We start from the raw sequence: 22282 nt of genomic DNA, 5'->3' as shown, positions 1-22282 counted from the left end.
CGCTGACTGAAGCTCAAGCCAGGCTCGAGGTAGAGATCGCCGAATTGCGAAAGTCCAACGAAGCTATACGCAGAGCCCAAGACAACGACAATCTCGATCGTGGTAGACCTGAAGTTCTGATCGTTCAGATTGACTCCCCCCGGAGAACCACACACCACATCAGAGAAGGATCCTAGGGTCCCCGACCCGTCTTCACCAAGGGGCCGAGGCGAGACGGACGGTACACTGTGAGACACATGCGCGAGCCGGTGTAGAGCCCACAAGAACAACCTAACCAGCCGCCGAGAGTGGGCCCAAGCAGACCTGACAATGGGCCGCGCAGGACTCACCAGCCAAGGACCGTACCCCCTCCATCCGGTTCTTGGACAATTGGAAAGAAGAGATGACGAAAATGATGCAGAAGTTTTCGGATGGAAGGTCCGCTCACGCTACTGAGCACGTGGATTTGGTATCATAAATCACTGAGAGGTCACCCTTCACAGAGTGGATTCAAAACGAGCCCAAACCGCGAGACTTCATCATCCCACCTCTACCCGCGTTTAATGGAAAGGGAGACCCGCTCAACCACTTGTTCCAATTTCAACAGAAGATGGCCTTAGAGGCCAACAATGAAGCCATACAGTGCAAAGTTTTCTCCACAACTTTCTCTGGGCCAGCCCTGCTGTGGTTCAGGCAGTTGAAACCTGGTTCTGTCAGCAGTTTCGGTGATCTTCGCAAAGCCTTTCTCCAACAGTATAGTGCTAACCGCGAGGCACCGAGAACGATGGCAGATCTCTACCGAATCGAGCAAGGGGAAAATGAACATCCAAAATCATACCTCCAACGTTGCATTGACCTTGTACATCAGATCCACGATGTCGAACCAGTCACCGTGACTAACCTCTTCGTCAAAAGCTTAAAGGTGGGATCTCTCTTACACGAAAACCTCACCATGACACCACCTTATGACATGGCTGAGATTCAGATCCGTGCCGAGCGCATCTTTAGGGTCCTGGAATTTTGAGAGTGTGCACAGAAGAAATCTACACTCATCTCCACTCCAATAGCAAATAACCCTCCTCCCCCGCCTGCATGGGACGACAAGAAGGAGGAGACAGGAAATGGATCACACGAAAGGAGGGAAAAGGCTAAGACCGAATCGAGAATCACCACGATACCCCTCTTTCGAATACACCGTCCCTCAGGAATTCATTTACGAAGAAAACAAAGACAAGCCCATCTGGCGTGAGCCGTACAAGATTACCACCCCTCCTGACAGAAGAGATAAAAACAGGTTCTGCCTCTTCCACAAGGATCATGGCCATACAGTCACCGAATGCCACAACCTTTACAATCAGATCCAGGCCCTCATGATAAGTGGACGGTTAACCCATTATATTAAAGGGACAAGCATACCCGGCACTTCACAGCCCAACACTGCTTCTGTCCCAACACCACAAGTAGCAGACTCCCTGCATACGGCCACCACAAGCTCACAAGAGCCTCTCAAGAAAATCTCCATGATACACGGGATCGTGGAGCTCACTGAGGAACAAGAGCAAGCAACCGAAATTCACAGGAGGATGGAGGAACGGGTGAAGCGATACAGATCACTAGGCCACACAGTCAACCTTGTCACTTCGGAGGACAGACGTTATCCAGCCTCTGCAATCACCTTCAACCAAAGACGACTTGTGGGGAGTGCACCTACCCCATGACGACCCTCTAGTCATTTCTCTATAGGTCGACCATTTCCAGCTGGGAAGAGTTTTAGTTGATGGGGGCAGTTCTGGGAAGCCTTCTAGAAGATGAGACTCGAAGAAAATCAGATCAAGACCTCTGCTGTACCAATTTTGGGATTTAACAGCCAGAGGGTATACCCGAAGGGCGTTGTTCGATTAACCGTGGTAGCCGCAGAACGCACCTTGTCTGTGGACTTCCTCATCGTGGACTCCATCACAAGCTACAACGCCATCATGGGAAGAAGTTGGATCCACCGAATGCAGGGAGTGGTCTTAACATTGCATCAAGTTATGCGGTGCCATTCACCCAACGGACGGTATACCATCGACATAAAAGGATGCCAGAAGCAAGCCAAGAAATACTTCCTTACCTTGAAAGAAATAAATGATTCCGGCACCTCCCCTCCTGAAGACAATCCCAACAAATAGTAATCACAGTGTGACTTACTAGCATGTCTCAAAGGCATAGATCCAGAGGAAGATCGTGAAAAGCCCCAGACAACCCTCGATGATCTAGAGGAAATCGGTATAGATGATGCTGACCCATCCAAAATAGTGCTGGTAAGTACCAAACTTCCTGAAAAAGGAAAAGCAGACCCTAATCCAATTCCTCAAAACCAGAATTGGAACCTTCGCCTGGTCTCCACACGATATACCAGGAATAGACCCCTCCGTCATGAATCACAGCCTCAACATATCGAACAGCTTCTCACCCGTCAAGCAAAGGCAGAGGAGGTTTGCTCCTAAAATCAACCAGGCCATCCAAGAAGAGGTACAACGGCTTCTGAGCATAGGAGCAATCGAAGAATGCCTGTATCCTAGTTGGCTAGCCAACCTTGTAGTGGTCCCAAAGAAAAACAGGAAAAAGAGAGTGTGTAATGACTACACCAACCTAAACAAAGCATGTCCTAAGGATAGCTACCCTCTCCCGAAGATAGATGCCACGGCAGGTTTCAAAATAATGAGCTTCCTCGATGCCTACTTAGGATACAATCAGATACCAATGAAGGCAGAAGATTGAATTCATACAGCTTTCATAACAGAATGCGGCTTGTACTGTTACAAAGTTATGCCCTTCAGACTAAAGAATGCAGGAGCAACATACCAGAGGCTGATGCACAAACTGTTTTCCTCATTGCTTGGGAGGAACACGGAAGTATATATCGATGACATGGTCATCAAATCTCGACAAAGTTCTTCACATGTGGACGATTTAAGCGAATGCTTCGACATCCTCGACACTTATAAAATGAAACTAAATCAAACTAAGTGTGCCTTTGGGGTGTCCTCTGGACAGTTCCTAGGATATGTGGTCAGCCAGAGAGGTATCGAGGCCAATCCAACCCAGATTGCATCACTTTCAGAGGTCAAGGAACCCAAAACCATCTGGGACATCCAGGCTCTAACAGGAAAAAATGTTGCATTAAGCCGGTTCATATCACACATGTCCGATCGTTTCCAGCCCTTCCTGCAATGCATCAAGAAGTCTACCAACACCACCTAGGGGACAGAACAAAATAAAGCACTCGAAGAACTGAAAGCCTATCTGAGCTCTCCTCCTATACTCAGTTCTTATATCCCCAACGAAGACCTATTCCTGTACCTGTCTGTCTCGCACTTTGCCGTGAGTTCTGTGCTCTTTCGAGAAGACGCGAGCCGACAGAAGCCAGTGTTCTACTGCAGTAAGATGCTACTAGACACTGAAACCCGCTACAGCATGATGGAAAAATTGGCACTCGCACTCATTACAGCAAAGAAGAAGCTACGACAGTAGTTTGAAAGCCATACCATCATTGTATATACGGATTACCCACTAAAGCAAGTGTTGAACAAACTCGATCTCTCCGGTAGATTATCCAAGTGGGCAATTGAACTCGGGACGTATGATATACAGTTCTTGCCACGAAAAGAAAAAAAGGGCCAAGTACTTGCTGACTTCCTAGTCGAGATACAATCTTTTACCCCAGATACCTTACCTGAACTACTGGAATCAGAAGCTGACTGGGTATGGACAATGCATACAGACGGAGCCTCCAAATCTCAAGGAGCCGGGATTGGAATTGTATTGGAAGCACCCTCCAGGCTAAAAATTGAGGAAGCCATCCGGCTAAAACAATTTGCCACGAATAACGAGGCTGAGTATGAGGCTCTGATTTACAGCTTAGAACTGGCACGAGACATGGGCATTATACGGTTGAAGGTCAGAGGGGATTCAAAGCTCATGATAGAACAAGTGGTCGGTAATTTCAACACCAAGGCACCCCACCTGACTAGCCTATTGCAAAAGGTAACTGAATTACAGTCACAATTCCATCAGTTTGAACTGGTACAAATACCGAGGGACCAAAATCAAAAGGTTGATGCCCTCGCCAAATTAGCCTCTGTAGGGGAGTGTTCACGGCACTCCGCCATATACACAAGCAAATCACCAAAAGCTTTGGAATTTTTCTCAACCTCATTAGAACCTGAGTGCTGGATGGATCTAATCATGTGCTATTACGAGCAATAAATAAACTTTTTGAGCGAACGACCCTTCGGTAACCCCGCCTTACGTGTCAGAACCCTTCGTGTGTTCTTGGAAAAAGTAACCTACTCCTGTCTAATCATGACTTTTCGGTTCCCCAGTAATAATTCGACAGCTATTCCGCTTCCCCATACTTCGAAAAAGGGAAACTGATGATTACACCTTTTTTATGCCACAGACAAACTTATATAACATCTCCAAACTTCCCTTTTTCTTTTTACGCACACCATTGCCTTCTCAAGAAACCCTAAAAATTAGAGCTTTAATCTTCTCCGGAGACTGTTTTTCTGCTTTTTCAAGACTCAGTCCGAGAGTTCCCTGACTCCCGAAGGCTTTTTTACCATTCTCAACGATCTTCTTTCCGGTAAGTCTTCGAATCTTTATGTTTCAAATTTTCATATTGCATGCTTCAGTATGTTGACTTTTGAGTTCATCTGCTTCTGGTTTGAGATGCTTGTGAGTAGAATGTCTTGTAGGCGAAAAAGGGTTACGAGTTAGTTTAATAGTCGGGATCATACTCTTAGGACGTAAAATCGAAGTAAAATTTTGATCTTTAGGCTAGTTGGAAAATAGGTTTTTCCCGCCCTAAGGGGAGTTGAAAAAGCTTTTTTGAAAAAAAATTTACTAGCATCCTTTGATCCGTTTTTCAAACTGTTCGTATGGAAAAATTTAGCTTTTTGTTAGAATGTTGTTGTATAAAAGCTTGACTTTTATACTCGACCAGCGCCATTCTAAAAAGCCTTTAAAAATTCTCTATCCTCACCTCCCCATTCCTCTGTTTGCAGACTTTGATGCCAGATTTTTGGGGAGGTGAACGGCCCATCGACGACGATCTTCTCGCCCAGCTGCTCGAAGGCGAAGAACAACCGGCTGACTGAATCCACGAGATTCCCTTCTCACGATCCTCTTCCAGACCTCATCCTTTTCCATCTCAAATGGCCCGTTCCAAATCTGTAGGCAAGAAAAGACCTGAATCCGACGATAGTCCAAACCCTCCTGCCCAGCCTGATTCGCAGGCTAGGGTTCCCTCGACCAGTGGTCGAGACAATCCTGTTCCTGACCCTAACATCCAAATTAGAGCCCGCCCTCGCCATCAGAATCTGCCTGATGTCGAGTGGTATATCTCCCCGACCAGCGTAGTGACCCCTCGGATGGTTGCTAACTATTTCAGGAAGTATCCTCTCACAAGGGTTACCATTAGAATTCCTGTCGCAGACCAAAGGGCTAACCTCCCCGGAGGTCTATACAGCGCTTGGTCTCTGTATCACATAGAGGCAGGGGCTTTCCTTCCTCTACATCCTTTTTATCAGGGGGTGGCTAATTATTTCGATGTCGCCCCCTTCCAAATTACTCCAAACGAATATAGAATGCTGGTTGCACTCTATATCTTGTACAAACTTAAAAAATGGCATGAACCTACCCCCCACAAGGTCAATTATCTTTTCGACCTTAAATCCAACCCGCAACAATATGGGACCGGTTTCTTCCATCTTTGTCACCAAGAGACAAACCGGACGTTCCTGAGTGACACTACGCATATATCCAACGTGGGGCAGTACAGTAAGGAGTACTTCCTTACTCCGGACATAACCAGCAACAACTTGGCCTTCGCTTGAGGAGGTAAGTGCTGTATTTTACTGGTCGATACTTTTAATCAAAGAGTCTCCCTTTATTCTTCTCAAACTATACTTTGTCTTTCAGGCCCATGGTTACGTCCGACCCCAACACCAAACATGGTGTTGAGGTCCAATGCACTGGCCAGGATGACGGACGCGGAAAAAAGCGTCAAGTCCCTGGTCACTGATGAAAACCTGAGGCTGTCTGGCCTCCTGGCTCCTCGCCATGAAACAAGAGGACCCGTGGTAGCCGATGCCACTGCCGAGGGGGTTCTCGAGCAGCAACCTCCTGCGTCCCCTCCCCGAAGGAGGCCGACGGGGGTTACAATCAGGGAGCCCACGGGCAATCCTTCCGCAGAAAGGCCTTCTGCTCCCCAAGGCAAAGGGAAACAAAAGGCCAAAGAGCCGATTGTGGACTTGGGGGAATCCTCTGATGAGAACGGTAAAGTTATTTTGCTTTTAAATAGCTTGCCAATTCCCTGTCATTTATTTGACGGGGAAGGCAACTTTACATATGCTCCAAATCTAGGGCCAGACTTCTTCATGCCAGATAGTGAGTGTGTGACTAATAGAGTCAATAGTATAGCGACCAGTAGTTGTAGCTCGGGTATTACTTTGTGACCTTCTTTTCTGTTTTGATGAAGAGTCTTCATCTGCCTTTATCTTTACCCTTTGCATGTTTTTACTTGTGTGCAGATATGGCCACTCCCAACGTCTTCGACCTATACCAGGCTGAGGAGGAAGAGGAAGTTCCTCAGCTCCGGCGAAAGTCATCAAGGAGACACCACGGCGAAACCAGCCAGGGACCCGCCAAAAAGAGTCAAATAGAGGACCCTCCCAAGGACGTGCCAACTGGGCAAACTTCTGCTCATCCTCCGGCTCCTGCTGAGAAGCAGACTCCTCCTGCCCCGTCAAACCCTCCGGCTGCGCCCACCAGGGAACAAAACAAGTGGGAAGAAACTCTTGGGGCCAAACTCTCGAGCCATGCCTTACGAGCAGCCAAAGATCGCCTCGCGCACATCGCGAAGAACGACCGCGTCAAAAATGCACTGGTTAAGGCAGAGAGTATGGCGGTCGACCAAATTCTGAACAGGACTCTGAACGAAATAGCCAGCGTAAGTGCCTCTTTATCTCTTAGGCCTTAGTCTATTATTCTTTGCAACAGGTTCTAACTTTGTCTTCTGTCCTTAGGCTTTGTTGTCTGCAACTGCTGCTCATACCCGCACTCAAGCCACCATCGAACAGGCTCGGGCGAAGGCTATCGAGAGGCACCAGGTGAAAGCGGCCGAGGAACTTTTGGCCGCAGAGGCCAGGCATACAAAGGAGTTGGAGGCGATGGTTCAGCAGAGGGATGCCGCAGTGACCAAGCTATTGGAGGCTGAAGCTTCGAAGGCTGCTATAATAAAGCAGAGGGAGGAGTATCAAGAGGCCAGCCGAGTCCAGTATCGCGAAGTCAAGAGACTGGGTGAGGTGTTTAAGTCCAAGGACGAGGTCATCGCTACTCTTGAGGGCCAAGGGGAGCAGCTGAGGCTTGACAACTCTAAAAATCTGGAAAGATATAAGAGGACGACGCTCCGGTGTTTCTACAACTTCTGGAAACACAATCAGGGCGCTGACTTCAGCTATCTTTCAGAAGATGTTAGGACTGCCGAACCGGCTCGCTGCACTGCTCAACTGGCTGAAGAGGAGGCAAGAGCCAGGGTCCCTGCTTCCCCAAGCCTTACTGGCGTAGAGGAAGAAGGAGTTGCTGAGGAGGCTGCCAACCAGAATGCTGATAAAGACCCTCCTACTCCCAATGCCTCTTGAGCTTTTTTATTATTATTTTTTCTTTCTTTTGATTACACGACCCACGGGTCGTGATGTAAAGACAATACCTTTTTTTTTTTTGAATTTGCTGCATGGGCAACAAACTTTTCCTTTTATTTGAACAGTTACATCCAAGCAGTGATGCTTGCGGTGTAAAAGATTGCATCATGATGCTATAACATTTTCATTTATTATAACATTTGTTCGTATGACCGAACTTAGCATAGTACTTTAGCTTGATTTAACAAAATATAAATTTTTGAAAAATACTCTAAGTACCTTAGCATGCTTTCACTCATTTTGTTCATGTGTTTACGTACCTCATGGTACGCTTTGCTATCGATGTGCCTTATATGCCCCCCAAGTGATCTAGGAGCTTTAGGTCCTTGGTCACTTACCTTGACCATGACCTGTTCAAACATTTCTTCTCGCGTGAAAAAGTAATACTTGTAATACAGCAAAGCAACACACGTAATGAACAAATACTTGTAAATATAAATTCACAAAGGTTGGCAAGAATGACTGGATGCGCACAGTCCCTTATAATCTCGTATTAAAAATGGACTAAACATGTCTTTACGAGTGATTCTAAAATAGAATCTTACATATACGAGCGATTAGCCATACAACGTGGCTAACCCTCTTTGCAAAACTTGTAAAAAGTAAAACTTTAATACAAGCCAGTCCTTTAAAAAGGACTGTTCACTGATAATACTTGCTCAGGTGTTCTCCATTCCAATAACGTGGAACGAGATCTCCGTTTAGGCGTGCAAGTTTGTAGGTGCCCGGATGAAGAACTTCTTCAATCTGGTAAGGTCCTTCCCAATTAGGTCCGAGTACTCCCGCAGTGGGGTCGCGGGTGTTTAAGAAAACTCGTCGTAACATCAAGTCTCCGACGTTGAATTTTCTTTCTTTAACTTTGGAGTTAAAGTACCGGGCGACTTTTTGCTGGTATGCAGCAACTCGGAGTTGGGCCTTCTCCCGTATCTCGTCAATTGAGTCTAGGGATTCCATTATCAGTTGGCTATTCTGGTCCTGGTCGTATGTTATGCGTCGATGTGAGGGGGGATCTAACTCGACAAGTAACATAGCCTCATATCCGTAAGCCAGGGAAAATGGGGTATGACCTGTCGCTGTTCGGTGAGATGTTCTATATGACTAGAGGACTTCAGGTAGTTGTTCCGGCCATGCTCCCTTAGCATCTTCAAGTCTTTTCTTCAAGGTATCTTTAAGAGTTTTGTTCACGGCTTCGACCTGCCCGTTTTCTTGGGGATGCGCAACTGAAGAAAAGCTTTTAATAATTCCATGTCTTTCGCAGAAGTTGGTGAATAAGTCACTGTCAAATTGGGTTCCGTTGTCTGAAAATATCTTTCAGGGCAAACCATAGCGGCAAACAATGTTCTTGATGACAAAGTCAAGAACTTTCTTGGTCATTATGGTGGCGAGTGGTTTAGCCTCGACCCATTTGGTGAAGTAATCAACTGCCACGACTGCGTACTTTACTCCGCCTTTCCTTGTAGGAAGGGATTCAATTAAATCTATCCCCCATACTGCAAAAGGCCACGGGCTTTGCATTTGTTTTAATTCGTTTGGAGCTGCTCGTGGGATCTTGGAGAACCTTTGACATTTATCGCATCTTCGTACAAACTCCATCGAATCCTCGTTCATAGTTGGCCAGAAATAGCCTTGCCTTAGAATCTTCTTTGCCAAACTCTGCCCCCCAGCATGATCCCCACAGAAACCTTCATGCACCTCTTTCATGAGTTCCTTAGCTTTTTCTGGTGTAACGCATCTGAGTAATGGCATTGAATATCCTCTTCGGTACATAACACCATCAACCAATATGTATCTAGTGGCTCGCCTTTGTAGAGTTCTGGCTTTGTGTTCTATCTGTTGGTAGCACACCGTTCGTCAAATACTCCAAGTAAGGTGCCATCCATGTATCCTCTATTCGAATCTCCATATTGGTCTCGACCGCTTGTATGCTTGGCTCACTCAGCCTTTCTACTGGCACAATGTTCAAAGTGTCAGCATCTTTTGCGCTCGCAAGTTTTGCTAAGGCATCAGCGTTTGAATTCTGATCCCGTGGTATTTGCTGGAGGGTGTACTCTGTGAACTGGGCTAGCAGGTCCTTTGTTTTATTTAAGTAGGCTACAATTTTTAAACCTCGCACTTGGTATTCTCCAAGAACTTGGTTTACGACCAGCTGTGAGTCACTGTAAATATCAAGCGTCTTTATGCTCAGATCTTTTGCCATTCTCAACCCAACGAGGAGCGCTTCGTATTCGGCTTCATTATTTGACGCGGTGAAGTCGAACCTGATGGCGCAGTGAAATCGATGCCCTTCCGGCGTTATCAATATCACTCCCGCTCCAGCGTGGGATTCATTGGACGACCCAACCGTGAATAACTTCCACGAAGGAGCTTTGTCTTGAGGCTCAGGCGCTTTAGGCTGTTCGCACTGTTTGCTGTCTGGGAGTTCGGTGAATTCTGCAATAAGGTCGCCCAAGACTTGTCCCTTTACTACTGCTCGCGGTGAATAGGTTATATCGAACTGCCCTAGTTCGACTGCCCATTTTAATAATCGTCCAGCCGCTTCTGGTTTTTGGAGGACTTGCTGAAAGGGTTGGTCAGTTAAAACTGTGATAGGATGGGCTTGAAAGTAGGGGCATAGCTTTCTAGAGGCTAGGATTAAGCAATATGCTAACCTTTCAATTGGTGGATATCTCAATTCTGCCCCGATCAGTCTCTTGCTAACATAGTAGACTGCTTTCTGCACGCCTTCGTCCTTTCGCACCAGCACTGCGCTAGTAGCAACTTCAGTAATTGCTAGGTAAATAAACAAAGTTTTTCCTTCGATTGGCTTTGATAAGATGGGAGGCTGTGCCATATGAGTTTTCAAGGCCTGGAATGCTTGCTCGCAGTCTCCTGTCCATTCAAACTTCTTATTTCCCCTAAGTAGATTGAAAAAAGGGACGCACTTGTCTGTTGATTTCGAAATAAATCTACTTAGGGCTGCGATTCTCCCGGTTAAACTTTGTACATCTTTGATCCTTTTTGGCGATTTCATGTCGATCAGGGACTTTATCTTGTCGGGGTTGGCCTCGATTCCTCTTGAATTTACAATGAACCCCCAAAACTTCCCTGATCCAACCCCGAAGGAACATTTCAGGGGATTTAACTTCATTTGATATTTTTTCAATACATCAAACCACTCTTATAAATCCCTTACATGTCCTTCTGCCTTTTTAGACTTTACCAGCATGTCGTCCACGTATACCTCCATGTTTACTCCGATCAGCTCCTTAAACATGTGGTTGACTAGCCGTTGGTAAGGCGCACCTGCGTTTTTCAGTCTGAAGGGCATTACTTTGTAACAGTATAAGCCCGTATCGGTCCGAAAGCTGGTGTGATCCTCGTCAGGGGGGTGCATGCTAATCTGGTTGTAGCCCGAATATGCATCCATGAACGAGAGGATCTCGTGCCCTGCAGTTGCATCGACCAGCTGGTCGATTCTTGGGAGTGGGAAGCAGTCTTTTGGGCAGGCTTTATTGAGGTCTGTAAAATCCACGCAGGTCCACCACTTGCCGTTAGGCTTAGGAACTAGCACTGGATTGGAGACCCATGATGGATAAAATGCCACCCTGATGAACCCATTCTCCTTTAGTCTTTCAACTTCCTCTTTTAAGGCTCGCGATCTATCTTTATCGAGCAGCCTTCTCTTTTGTTGCACGGGTGGAAAGGTCTTGTCTATATTCAGAACATGGCTGATAACTGTAGGATCTATCCCAGCCATGTCTTTGTGCGATCAGGCAAAAACCTCCTGGTTCTTCTGCAAAAATTCCACCAGTGCGTGCTTCGCGGAGGGCTCTAGGTTCTTCCCGACCTTTGCGACTCTGGTCAGGTCTTTTTCGTCGAGTTGGACCTCTTCCAGGTCCTCGACGGGTCCAACGTTTTCTTCAAAATCCCCAAAGCGAGGATCTAGATCTCTATCCTCACTTTGGGCAACACCCTATTTGGTGACTACATCACCGGATTGGGCTTGTGTATCAACCGCCATCTGCAACCTATCTGAGGCAGTGCTCTTCGGCGTTCCGCTCTTCGCCTTTGTGATTGAGGCGTTGTAGCACTCCCTGGCTTCCCTCTAGTTCCCCGACACGCGCCCTACCCCTGCGTCTGTTGGGAACTTCATGGCCAAGTGCCACATAGAGATGACGGCCTGTAGATCAACTAGTATAGGCCTCCCAATGACGGCATTGTACGCCGAAGGACAATCGACCACTACAAAAGTGGCAAGTAATGTCCTTGTTGCAGGCGCTGTACCTATCGTCACTGGTAGTTTGATCAATCCGGCGGGGGCGAGTCCTTCTCCAGAGAAGCCGTATATCGTTTGGTTGCAAGGCTCCAAGTCCTTGACGGACAGATTCATGCGTTCCAGTGTAGACTTATACAGGATATTTACCGAACTTCCTGTATCGACCAGCACTCTTTTTACCATCATGTTGGCCATTTGGATGTCCACGACCAGCGGATTGGAATGCGGGAACTGGACGTGTTGGGAATCACCATTAGTGAAGGTTATTTCACCTTCGTCTGACCGAGCCTTTTTTGCTCCAGCTGCTGCTCGCATAAAGCGCTGGATGTAGTCCTTCACTGATTCTCCATCCTGCTGGCGAATTTCAACCAGCTGGTTTGCTTCGGTTGGATGCACACGACCTGCATAGAACTGTGCGTAAAACTCCCTTACAAACATTTCCCAGGAAACTATGCTTGCGGGCAGGAACTTAAAAAACCATTCCTGCGCGGCTTCAGAAAGTGTTGCAGGGAAGATCCTGCACCGAGCGTCTTCGGACACTTTCTGAATGTCCATTTGTATTTCAAACTTATTGACATTTTGAACTTTCTTGGAGTTTCTGCATTAGCTATCCTCTGTACGAAAGGAGTGCCTTTCCTCCTATCGTGGTCGATATAAGATGTCCTTCCCCCGACCAGCTGTTGCACTGCCTGGTTGAGGGCATCTATCTGGGCCTGTACAGTGGCAGGAATCGTTGTGGCCTCTGTTGCTGGGGGGACGTTCTCGCCATGCCGCTCGCGGCGATCGTTGAGTACATCTCGCAAATCCTCGTCTCTTATCCGCTGCTCGCTACCCCCGAGCTGGTTGAAGACATTATTTTGCCTGGGCTGCCCCCCAGCATCCCATCTATTGGGTTGGTCATCTTGAGGTACCTGGCTCCCGCCTCTACCTCTTTCTTCATTCCTCCTACCAGCATTTCCCTTGCTTGAGTCGGCCTCATTATACCCATGGCCATCCCTGAACCTCGATTGGCTATGGTGGGATCGACTGTTCCCTCGATTTCCATCCCTGGCTGAAAGGTCCCGAGCGTTAGAGGGCGGCCTGCGCTGGTCGTTGTGTCCCCGTGCATTATAATGCCGTGGGGGACCCCGGACCACAGAGCCTAACTCTAAGTCCCTCCTGTTACCAGGAGGGTTCTGACCTCTGTTCGGTAGGTTTGGCTCATCGCCCCTATGGTGTCCAGGACTACGAGGCTGATGCTCGGCCTTATCCTGCCTCTGCTATGGGGGATTACCACGACCAGCTTGGGATGGTGGCTGCGCCTCAGGGTCCAGTGGGACATGAGGCTGTTCGGGCCTTTGCGGACTCGAAGGCTGGATTGGTGGGCTAGGATTAGGACCCCTCTGGGGTGGCCCATTGACAGGTTGGTCAGGCTGCGAGACAGGTGCGGCCTGATTCCTTGCCAGTTGCAAGGCTGCCTCGAGGGCTGCCATGGCTTCACTCTGGCGGCGGTCCATCTCCGCCTGCCTTTCGCTTAATTCCGCGCGCTGCCGTTCAATCTCCTGCTGCTTCCGCGCCACAACTTCGGCAGCAGTCTCTTGACTGGCTTTTAGATTGGCCAGCTCTTCCTGCAACGCCCCCAGGGTACTCTTCAGCGTTGCATCATCCATCTCTTCCTCCTCAAAGTCCAGATGTGGCTCATCCTCCTCCACTCTTGCAGGGGGAGGAGGAGGTGGGTTTGATGGCGCAGCGGCGGCGGCGGCCTGTCCAGCTTTCCTTGCAGTTTTCGCCATTGATTTTCTCAACAATGATAAATCAAGCTCTCAATGAAAGCACCATAATGTTGACCCAGATTTTGGCCAACTGACACGGAGTCAGAATATGCTTGATGTGAATTAATGCGTTGAAAAGAATCGAATGACAAAAAGTAATAAGAACACGATATTTTATAGTGGTTCGGCCCCAGGGTCTGGTAATGACCTACGTCCACTCAGATTGTTATTGATATAAGAATCAAATGAGTGATCAAAGAACAAGGGTTCGATGAGTTTCACTAACCTCTGAAGAACAATACAACATTCCAAGGAGAATTACTCTAGTCTCAAATAATTCAAAAGCAAAAAGTCCCCTCCCTTGGGCTACCTTTTTCTATTTATAGGCTCAAGGGGGATTACATGATTTAGTTGCCGATATTCTCTCCTAAATAATCGGATATTCAAGAGATTGTGTGAGTTAAATTCGGCATCTATAAAGATCTTTACAGTAATATTACATTGCATGCGGAACAATCGACCAGCTGGTCGCAGGTAAGACTGGGCTGCTTACTGCTTCTAATACGTCTTCTGGTCGATACACTAGCAGAGCTCTTCCAGGCGTCAGCCACGTGTCCAGGGATTACTTGCCACGTCATTAACTCCAACTTTTTGGATAATAGGTTCTATGAAGCCTCTTATCAGAATACGTTAACTGACTCTCACCTGCTGCAATATCTTAAATTAATATAGTACAAAGAAGAACACATCCACTAGCAACCAGACAACTAACATGAACAAATTTCTACAAGTTGTATTGATAATTTGCACAATTACATCTACAATCGTCCAAGAATTAACAAACAAAGAAGACAAAGAATGCATATACAAGCACCAAAAAAAAATGTGTAGATCATTCTCGGCACCTCTTTCGCCAGCTAGTCTGGCCTCTGCAACTGGAACAGGCCCTATCACCATCTGTTCAGAAGTCTCTACCACATCACCTTCTTCCACCAGTTGCCCACTGGCATTGTAAACTGAGCCCAAAGCGTCGCCTTTCAACTTCAGTTTTTCAAGATGATGTGTTGGGTAAATGATTTGCAGATCCCCGAGCTCATTCAAATATTTATCGACATTATATTTTCCTACTTTCACGTCGATGCTTTTGCAGTACATCTCCAATTTAGCCCATTTCTCCTCTGGGTTCTGCTTCTTATTACGGAGGGCCAGATCCAGGTACTTTCTAGTGTCCACCTCGGCAATCCTCGCGAACTTCTGTTCGGTAATCTCACGATCTCGGATGCGCTACCTCGTGGCTTCCACTACAGCCTCTTCTGCCTCCTGCAAAATAAATCCATCACTTCATCAAAACATGCAACATATTACTCAACCATATTGCCATTATTCCAATGAATACAAAAAAAAACGCATACCTCAGCCATTTCCCTTAATTGTCTCTCGGTTTTCATGACAACCTCCTCTTTCTCCTTCAACTTCTTTTCTAATTGGAGTTCCATCTCCAGCTTTTGCTTCCGCGCATCTGCGACGCCCATTTCCAGCACCTCCAATTTCGGATGTAGCTCTTTCTTTTCTTTCTCCAAATTCTCTTTATCTGTCTGCAAAGATACTACATCTTCCTGCAAATCATTTATCATGCTGTCGAGCTTCTCCATCTGGGCTTCATACTGTACGCAGAATTGGCTCATCTCCATCCATTTATTGGTCATCGCCAATAGATCCGCTTTTAGTTTGTCACATTCCACATCGAGTCCAACAGAACTTACTAGCTTCTCCTCTGTGGCTACAACCTTCTCTTTCGCCTCTGCCAGCTGCGTTTCTAACTTCTTGATGGCCTCCAAAAGCACATTTCGGTTTGCTTCGGCTATCCTTCTCCCTGCCCACTCTTCTTCCAGCATGACCGCCTGCTCCGCCAGCTTCGTGCTGTTCTGAATAGCCGCTGCATACTCCCTTGTAACAGCAGAAGCACATACGTAACTCTGCAAAACATTAACTACACTTATCACCCATCAAAAAAGGCACGCACCACACGATACTCACTCTATTACATATTTGAAAACCATGCTCATTTTCAACAAACTTACCATCCATATATGGTTCGACACTTGTTGCAGCAAGTCACCTTGCCCACTCAATGACCCGATAGCTTTCGCAGGAAGATGAGGTCTACTTATGCGCAGCATCTCCTCCATCACCTCTGTTGATGCAGAAGGTACATATTAGGGCACATCTCCCGCTCTGTCGCTTGCTTCTCTTCCTGCTAGTGCAGCAACAGAAGCAACAGGGGAAACCGTCTCCTCACCTCCTGCTAGCGTTGACACCATAATACTATCAGATGTCAATGCGGTTGTTCCCACTCCAGAAAGATATGGCATGGAAGGGCGTACAAGCAACCCATATCCAACGTCTTTGCCCAAGTCACTTGGCAGATACACTGGCGTCTGCACTGCAGAGGACGTTAGTTGCTCCGGAAAAGCACTGGGAGACTCAAAATTACTTGTACCCTTCGGGGGATACGATGATGACCTCTCCTAAATGAGAATTAGAAGCCACAGTTGATGTTACATGAACGTCAACACTTAAAATATGATCATATGCGACCTCGGTAGTCCCCAATTTTTACATACGGAGAGAGTCTCAAGAGTAATGACCTGGCCTGCGTCAATTGGCTGAGAAGGATTGTTCATAGATTCAAAACCACCCCCGAAAGCAGCCTCCAAAAGACGGTTCTTACGGGAGGTAGAAGAAGGGCTTCTCCCCTCTGATCCTTGCCTGTGACCAACATCAGAGCCCCCAACCAAGGCAGAGGCAGAGGGCAACACCTCTGATGACCTTGCACAGGCGCTAGGGGATGTTGTCTCAATTGGAAAATCACCTTGCACACCAGTAACAGTCGCTGCCTCTGACGGTTTGGCCGATGTACAGACAGAGTCGCAATATGTGCAGCGCATTGCGAACCTGCCTCCAAGGAGGATCCAAGTGCAGGTGAAGAAGAGGATGATGTAGGTAAGGAGCCAACGGGGGCAGACCCCCGAGGCTTCTTGCACAATGACAGAGCTTGCCTAGTTGGTAACTTCCATGGAGTAAGCCTAGGGATTGTTAGAGGAGAGCCTCTAGCGGCAGAAGCAGACCCCCTCGGGATCTGAAGCTTGGACGAAATGCATTTTCCATCATTCGAGTCTTCATCAAAAGACTCCTCTCGCGACTTCCTCTTCCCCAAGGCATCCTTTGCCAGAGGCACCTGTTGGAGAGGTTGGATCTGCAGAGCGTCAGAAGGTGTAGAGGATCATCCGTGTATACGAGAAGACCAGCGTGCCAAAGAAAATTTATCAGGAGACGATTCTGCAGCAGGGGTTAAACCAGAGCCATTTCTCTTCTTATTTTCAGGGAACCCTTGGCGCTTGGCACACGCAGCAAAGGTCTCAGAGCACGCCCTTTCGTACTTAGTCTTCGATAGTGACAGAGTTGAAGAAGCAGGGGGAGATTTCTTCAAAAATACTCCCAACTGCCCCGCACATGTAGCCGTGATTTTTCCTAGGGACATGTCGCCCTTCTGTGACCTGACCCGCATGGCGCCAAGATCGGTTCGGTCCATGAAGCAGAGTCGGGTCATGATTTGCATGCAGTAGGGTTCATCGCACCTCTAATGCTAATGGCATTTTCCTTGGACTCGTGAAGGACCCCTTTCTCTACCAGCAGGCTCTGTCGTTTAGGACTCATGCTGACCTGAGGCCATGCGAAATCTGGTACATAAAATAAAACGATGACGCATAGGGTTAGATTGACGGACAATCATCCAGACATAGTGTACTCACACGAAAGGCGAGAAAGAACAGAATAAAGACATGACTCACCTTTTATGAACACCCTGGCCAATGGAAAATTTTCTAGAGGCAGAAATTCAGGATACCACGCTCCTCCAATTGCGAAGAAGTATTTATCCCAATTTCTGTGGGAGTTGTCAAAATCAGTGAAGATTGTTCGGTCCTTTTTGGGGGAAGGATAGAAAGTCTTCCAGGGTTTACCTTCTATTTCCTTGTTAGTCGACTTAGTAAAGCATGGGTAGATATCATCTGATTGAATGTCGACATTCCTAAGAGTTCCTATCATCTGAGCGCCAACTATGGATTGGATAGCGTTCGAAAGAAATTGAGAAATGTGAGCTCCGGAGTTTGAAATTACTTGCACCAACAGAGCAGGGAGAGGGAAACGAAGCCACTCAATGTGTCTCAGGCTCATAACAATCTCGCTGGGCTTGACCACATCCTTGAATCGCCATTCCCGTAGTTCAGCGTCCTAGAGCATCTGGACCGTGACATTATCTGGAATGTCAAACGACTTGCGTATGCGTTCGTACGCAACTTTGTATCCTTCACGACCCATAGGTTCGGGAGATGAACGTGAAGACATGATTAGGAGAATTTGGAGGTTTGTTGTGTGAATAGAAGGATGATCAATCTTAGGGTTTTTCCCTCCGAGTTCTTCTCTGAAAGGCTAGAATAAAGTTTGAGAAGTTTGAAATAAAGATTATTTGAACTGAACCAATAAAATGGGAAATGAAATGCCTTAATCGAGTGCTTCACTCGGTAATCGTGCTTGCATTGAATTCTAAGTGGGAAGTGTCAAGGGTTTATGTGATCGTGTACTTGTGGACCGCCTCAATTTACGGGGAATGACGGCTTTGGGCGAAATCCTTGGCATTGAAGAGTCGGCCCAAGGTTCGAGTGAATAAGCGTGCATCATCCGTTCGAAGCTTGGGCTAGGGGGCATCTGTTTGGCCCAAGATATTCGGCCCAAAGACCTTTCCTCATTTTTAGTATGATCAAAACGAATCGTTTTGATCTACAGAGGCTCCGAAGACAGAAGAGCGCCTCTGACCTCTACGTATTTGATTGATACCATCTCATCTTGGGGGGAAATTCAGTTATTTCCCCCGCCAAGCAGGGGTTCAGTTTAACCAACTAACCATCTCACATTTCTGTTCTATAAATACTGGATTCTTATTCAAATAAAGGGATCGGAAAAAATCTGACTTAGGCATCGGAGTGTCTCTCTTGCAGGTACCCCCGACGGAGCTACAATTGTCAAAACGATCATCACCATCAAAGATGGACTGGAAGATTAGCATTCATTGGCATGAACCTCCAAATATAGAAGGATAAAGTTGTTGCTTCAACAAATAGATTTCTATGGAGTTCCGGTTCCATGATGTCAAAACATCTTTTTGTTGAAATAAATGTTCAAATAAAATATGACGTGCTTTATTTCGTTTTTTCTTCTTAAAAGTGCAGTTTTTTTCGTTTGAGTTACTATACGATTTATTTTCAATTTTTAACTGCTGACATTTTACCGACCATGCGCATATATAACTGGAGACATCAAGTCACATAAGAAATTATTGCAAGGATATGATATGTGCTTTGCAAATTAATATGATTCTCTTAAAAAAAAACAATTCATCTTTCATCACAAATGGAAGATATGGGTGATGACAACATTTTTTTCATTTTAATTTGTGCATTGTTCTTTGTGTATTCTTTATCTGCACTTATTAAGTTGAGATATATTTATGCGTACATAAATATATATAGATTATATTACCGAACGACAAAATATATATATTTATATTTTGATGACTATTATATTTTTGGCTCATTCTAATTTTTTATTTTCTCTAATTTGTGATTTTTTTTCTAATTTATTTTATTTATTATTTATCAATAATAAAATTTAATAAAAAAAAAGAATTAATTAAAAATTCACAAACAAAAACAAATTCCGTATAGTGGTAAAAACAAAATGTCATCCATTACCATTTGTCATTTAAGAAAAAATAACATTACTTTTACAATACTTTCTACCGAGTTTTATGTATCATTTCTTAATTAATTTTGGGGTCATGCATAAAAAGTCTATGAAATGGCACTGTGCTGTACTTTTTTATTTATGTAATGTCAATTTATTTTAAAATCATTTGGCATTTAAGAAAGAATTTACTTTTACAATTGTTTCTACCATGTTTCATGTGTATCATAAATCTGCTCTGTCTCTCTCTATATATAATATGCCTAAGCTTGTATTTATACATGAAAGTACATTTCATTTCTTTTATAGATTCATTTCCATTTCTTTTGAAATCCTAAATGATGGTTAGTTGTTAAAATTTGTGTATAACTCTTTTATAGATTATTGTTATCGTTTTAATATTTATTTGATATACATTATTTTTTATGAATTTTTCAGGTTTCTCAGACAAAATATATTTGTATCCAAATCCAGTAGAAAATGTAAAAACTATTTTTCAGTGGCTCACTCAATGTTGATTGACTTTAAAGTATTCATGACTTTGCCAAAAGAAATGATTTTAAGTAATATTTCTGTGATCGGGTTTATATATCACTATTATTCTACAATGTTATTCTCATGCCTATTATTGTATTTTTAGCATTACGTTGATATAATATTTTTCAATTTCATGAAACGTTCATTTTATATTAACTTTACTTAGTTAAACTTATCGTTTGAACAATTATTTAGAATTGAGGTAATCATGATTTGTCACAGGATTCCGAAGACTAAAATCTTTGTAGTCAATTAAATTTTTCATTTTTGTTTTCTTTCACCTTATATATATATATACTAAATACAAGCAACAAGCAGCGTGTATACACGTTGCTTAGTTTTATTTATAAAATTTATTAATTATTTTTATTAAATTTATATTAATGTTATATAAATTTCAAATAAATATCATATTTTAATTAAATAATTTATTTATTTATATTTAAGTTTATGTTTGTTCTAGTTTTAAAATTTAGGAGTGACAACAAGAGATTATATATTATATGTTTAATGTAATATTAAATATTATACGTAGATTTTAAATTAAATTTCTTGCTAGTTTTTTTTAAAAAAAAGCAATTTATTGTTAATTGACAGTAGATTATATTATATGTTAAATATGATATTATTCTAATAAGTGAGTTTAAGTTTAATTTTATTTTATTTTATTTATAAAATGTATGATTTTATTATTTTTAAATAATTATCATCGTAAAATATTTCAAAAATGTCTTATTTTAATTTGTTTAATTATTTATCATTTTTAAATAAATTATCATTGAAAAAAATCTAAAAATATTCTATTTTAATTTGTTTAATTATTTATAAACAATTATCATTGTAAAATATCTCAAAAATATCATATTTTAATTTTTTAATTATTTATTTTATTTTATTTAAATTTAAGTATTTACAAACTACCGCTAAATATAATAATTTTCTATTAAATATAAGAATATTCTGTTAAAGTTAACATTAAAAAAATAAAAAACCGTTAAAACAAAGAATTTCCGTTATCTACACACTTATTATATAGACTAGATACAAGCAACGTGCAATATGCACGTTTGCTTAGTTTTATTTATAGAATTTTTTAATTATTTTTATTAAATTTATAGTAATGTCATATAAATTTTAAATAAATCTTCTATTTTGATTAAATAATTTATTTATTTTTATTGAAGTATATGTTTGTTCTAGTTTGTGAATTTGGGAGTGACAACAAGATATTATATATTATATGTATATTTTAAATTTAAGTTTCTTGTTAGTTTTTTAAAAAAATCAATTTGTTGCTAATTGACAGTAGATTATATTGTATGTTTAATATGATATTATTCTAATAAATGAGTCTAAGTTTAATTAAATTTTATTTAAGTTATAAATCGTATGATTTTATTATTTTTAAATAATTATCATTGTAAAATATCTCAAAAATATAATATTTTAATTTGTTTAATTATTTATTATTTTTAAATAATTATTATTGTAAAATATCTACAAAATATCATATTTTAATTTTTTAATTATTTATTTTATTTCATTTAAGTTTATGTATTTACAAACTACCGTTAAATCTAAGAATATTCTGTTAAAGTTAACATTAAAAAAATAAAAAATCGTTAAAACCAAAAATTTCTGTTATTTACACACTTATTATATAGAAGATATATATATATATATATACTAGGTAGAAGCAACGTGCAATGCACGTTTGCTTAGTTTTAAAGATGTAAATATTGTCTATAATTTTAATAAAAATTAAGTTTTTTTTTAAATATATATAATAGAATGAATTATAATTCTATAGGATATATACATATTTATATCCATAATCTCTATATATATGACATCTAAACACAACGTTGACATATATATATATATATATTTATATGGCTACATGACATATATATAAAAAATAAAATAATATTTAAAAATAAATTAATAATAGAAATAAAATAAGAATAGAAAAAGTCATAGTATAGACAGTTAATATACATGCATCAACTATTTTTAGTTTCTAATGTATCTCACAATGTCATTTGGTGAATTTGATGAAGAAAAATAGCTTCAATTACTTGATAAAAAACAAACTATCACACAAATTTATAGGATAAAAAAAATGATGTATGCCTTTATTATTTTTAAATAATTTAAATTAACATAAAATATTTTTAAACTAAGCAAACGTGCATTGCTAGTTGCTTCTA

General features: G+C 42.9%; 2 protein-coding genes across 2 annotated transcripts; both read left to right on the top strand.

Annotated features, from left to right (window-relative positions):
* The first annotated feature begins 589 nt into the window (after window positions 1-589).
* Window positions 590-1003, top strand: LOC133815325 (uncharacterized). The gene has a single exon (XM_062248179.1). It carries the CDS (start codon window positions 590-592, stop codon window positions 1001-1003), a length of 414 nt encoding a protein of 137 aa, XP_062104163.1.
* Window positions 1004-1787: 784 nt separating this feature from the next.
* On the top strand, window positions 1788-2150 carry LOC133815324 (uncharacterized). Its single transcript, XM_062248178.1, has one exon. The coding sequence runs from the start codon at window positions 1788-1790 to the stop codon at window positions 2148-2150; it is 363 nt and encodes a 120-aa protein (XP_062104162.1).
* Window positions 2151-22282: the final 20132 nt, after the last annotated feature.

The sequence above is a fragment of the Humulus lupulus genome, chromosome 2 (genome assembly GCF_963169125.1).
Source record: "Humulus lupulus chromosome 2, drHumLupu1.1, whole genome shotgun sequence".
In the NCBI taxonomy this organism is placed as follows: domain Eukaryota; kingdom Viridiplantae; phylum Streptophyta; class Magnoliopsida; order Rosales; family Cannabaceae; genus Humulus; species Humulus lupulus.
This window is presented reverse-complemented; position numbering and strand designations above follow the sequence as displayed.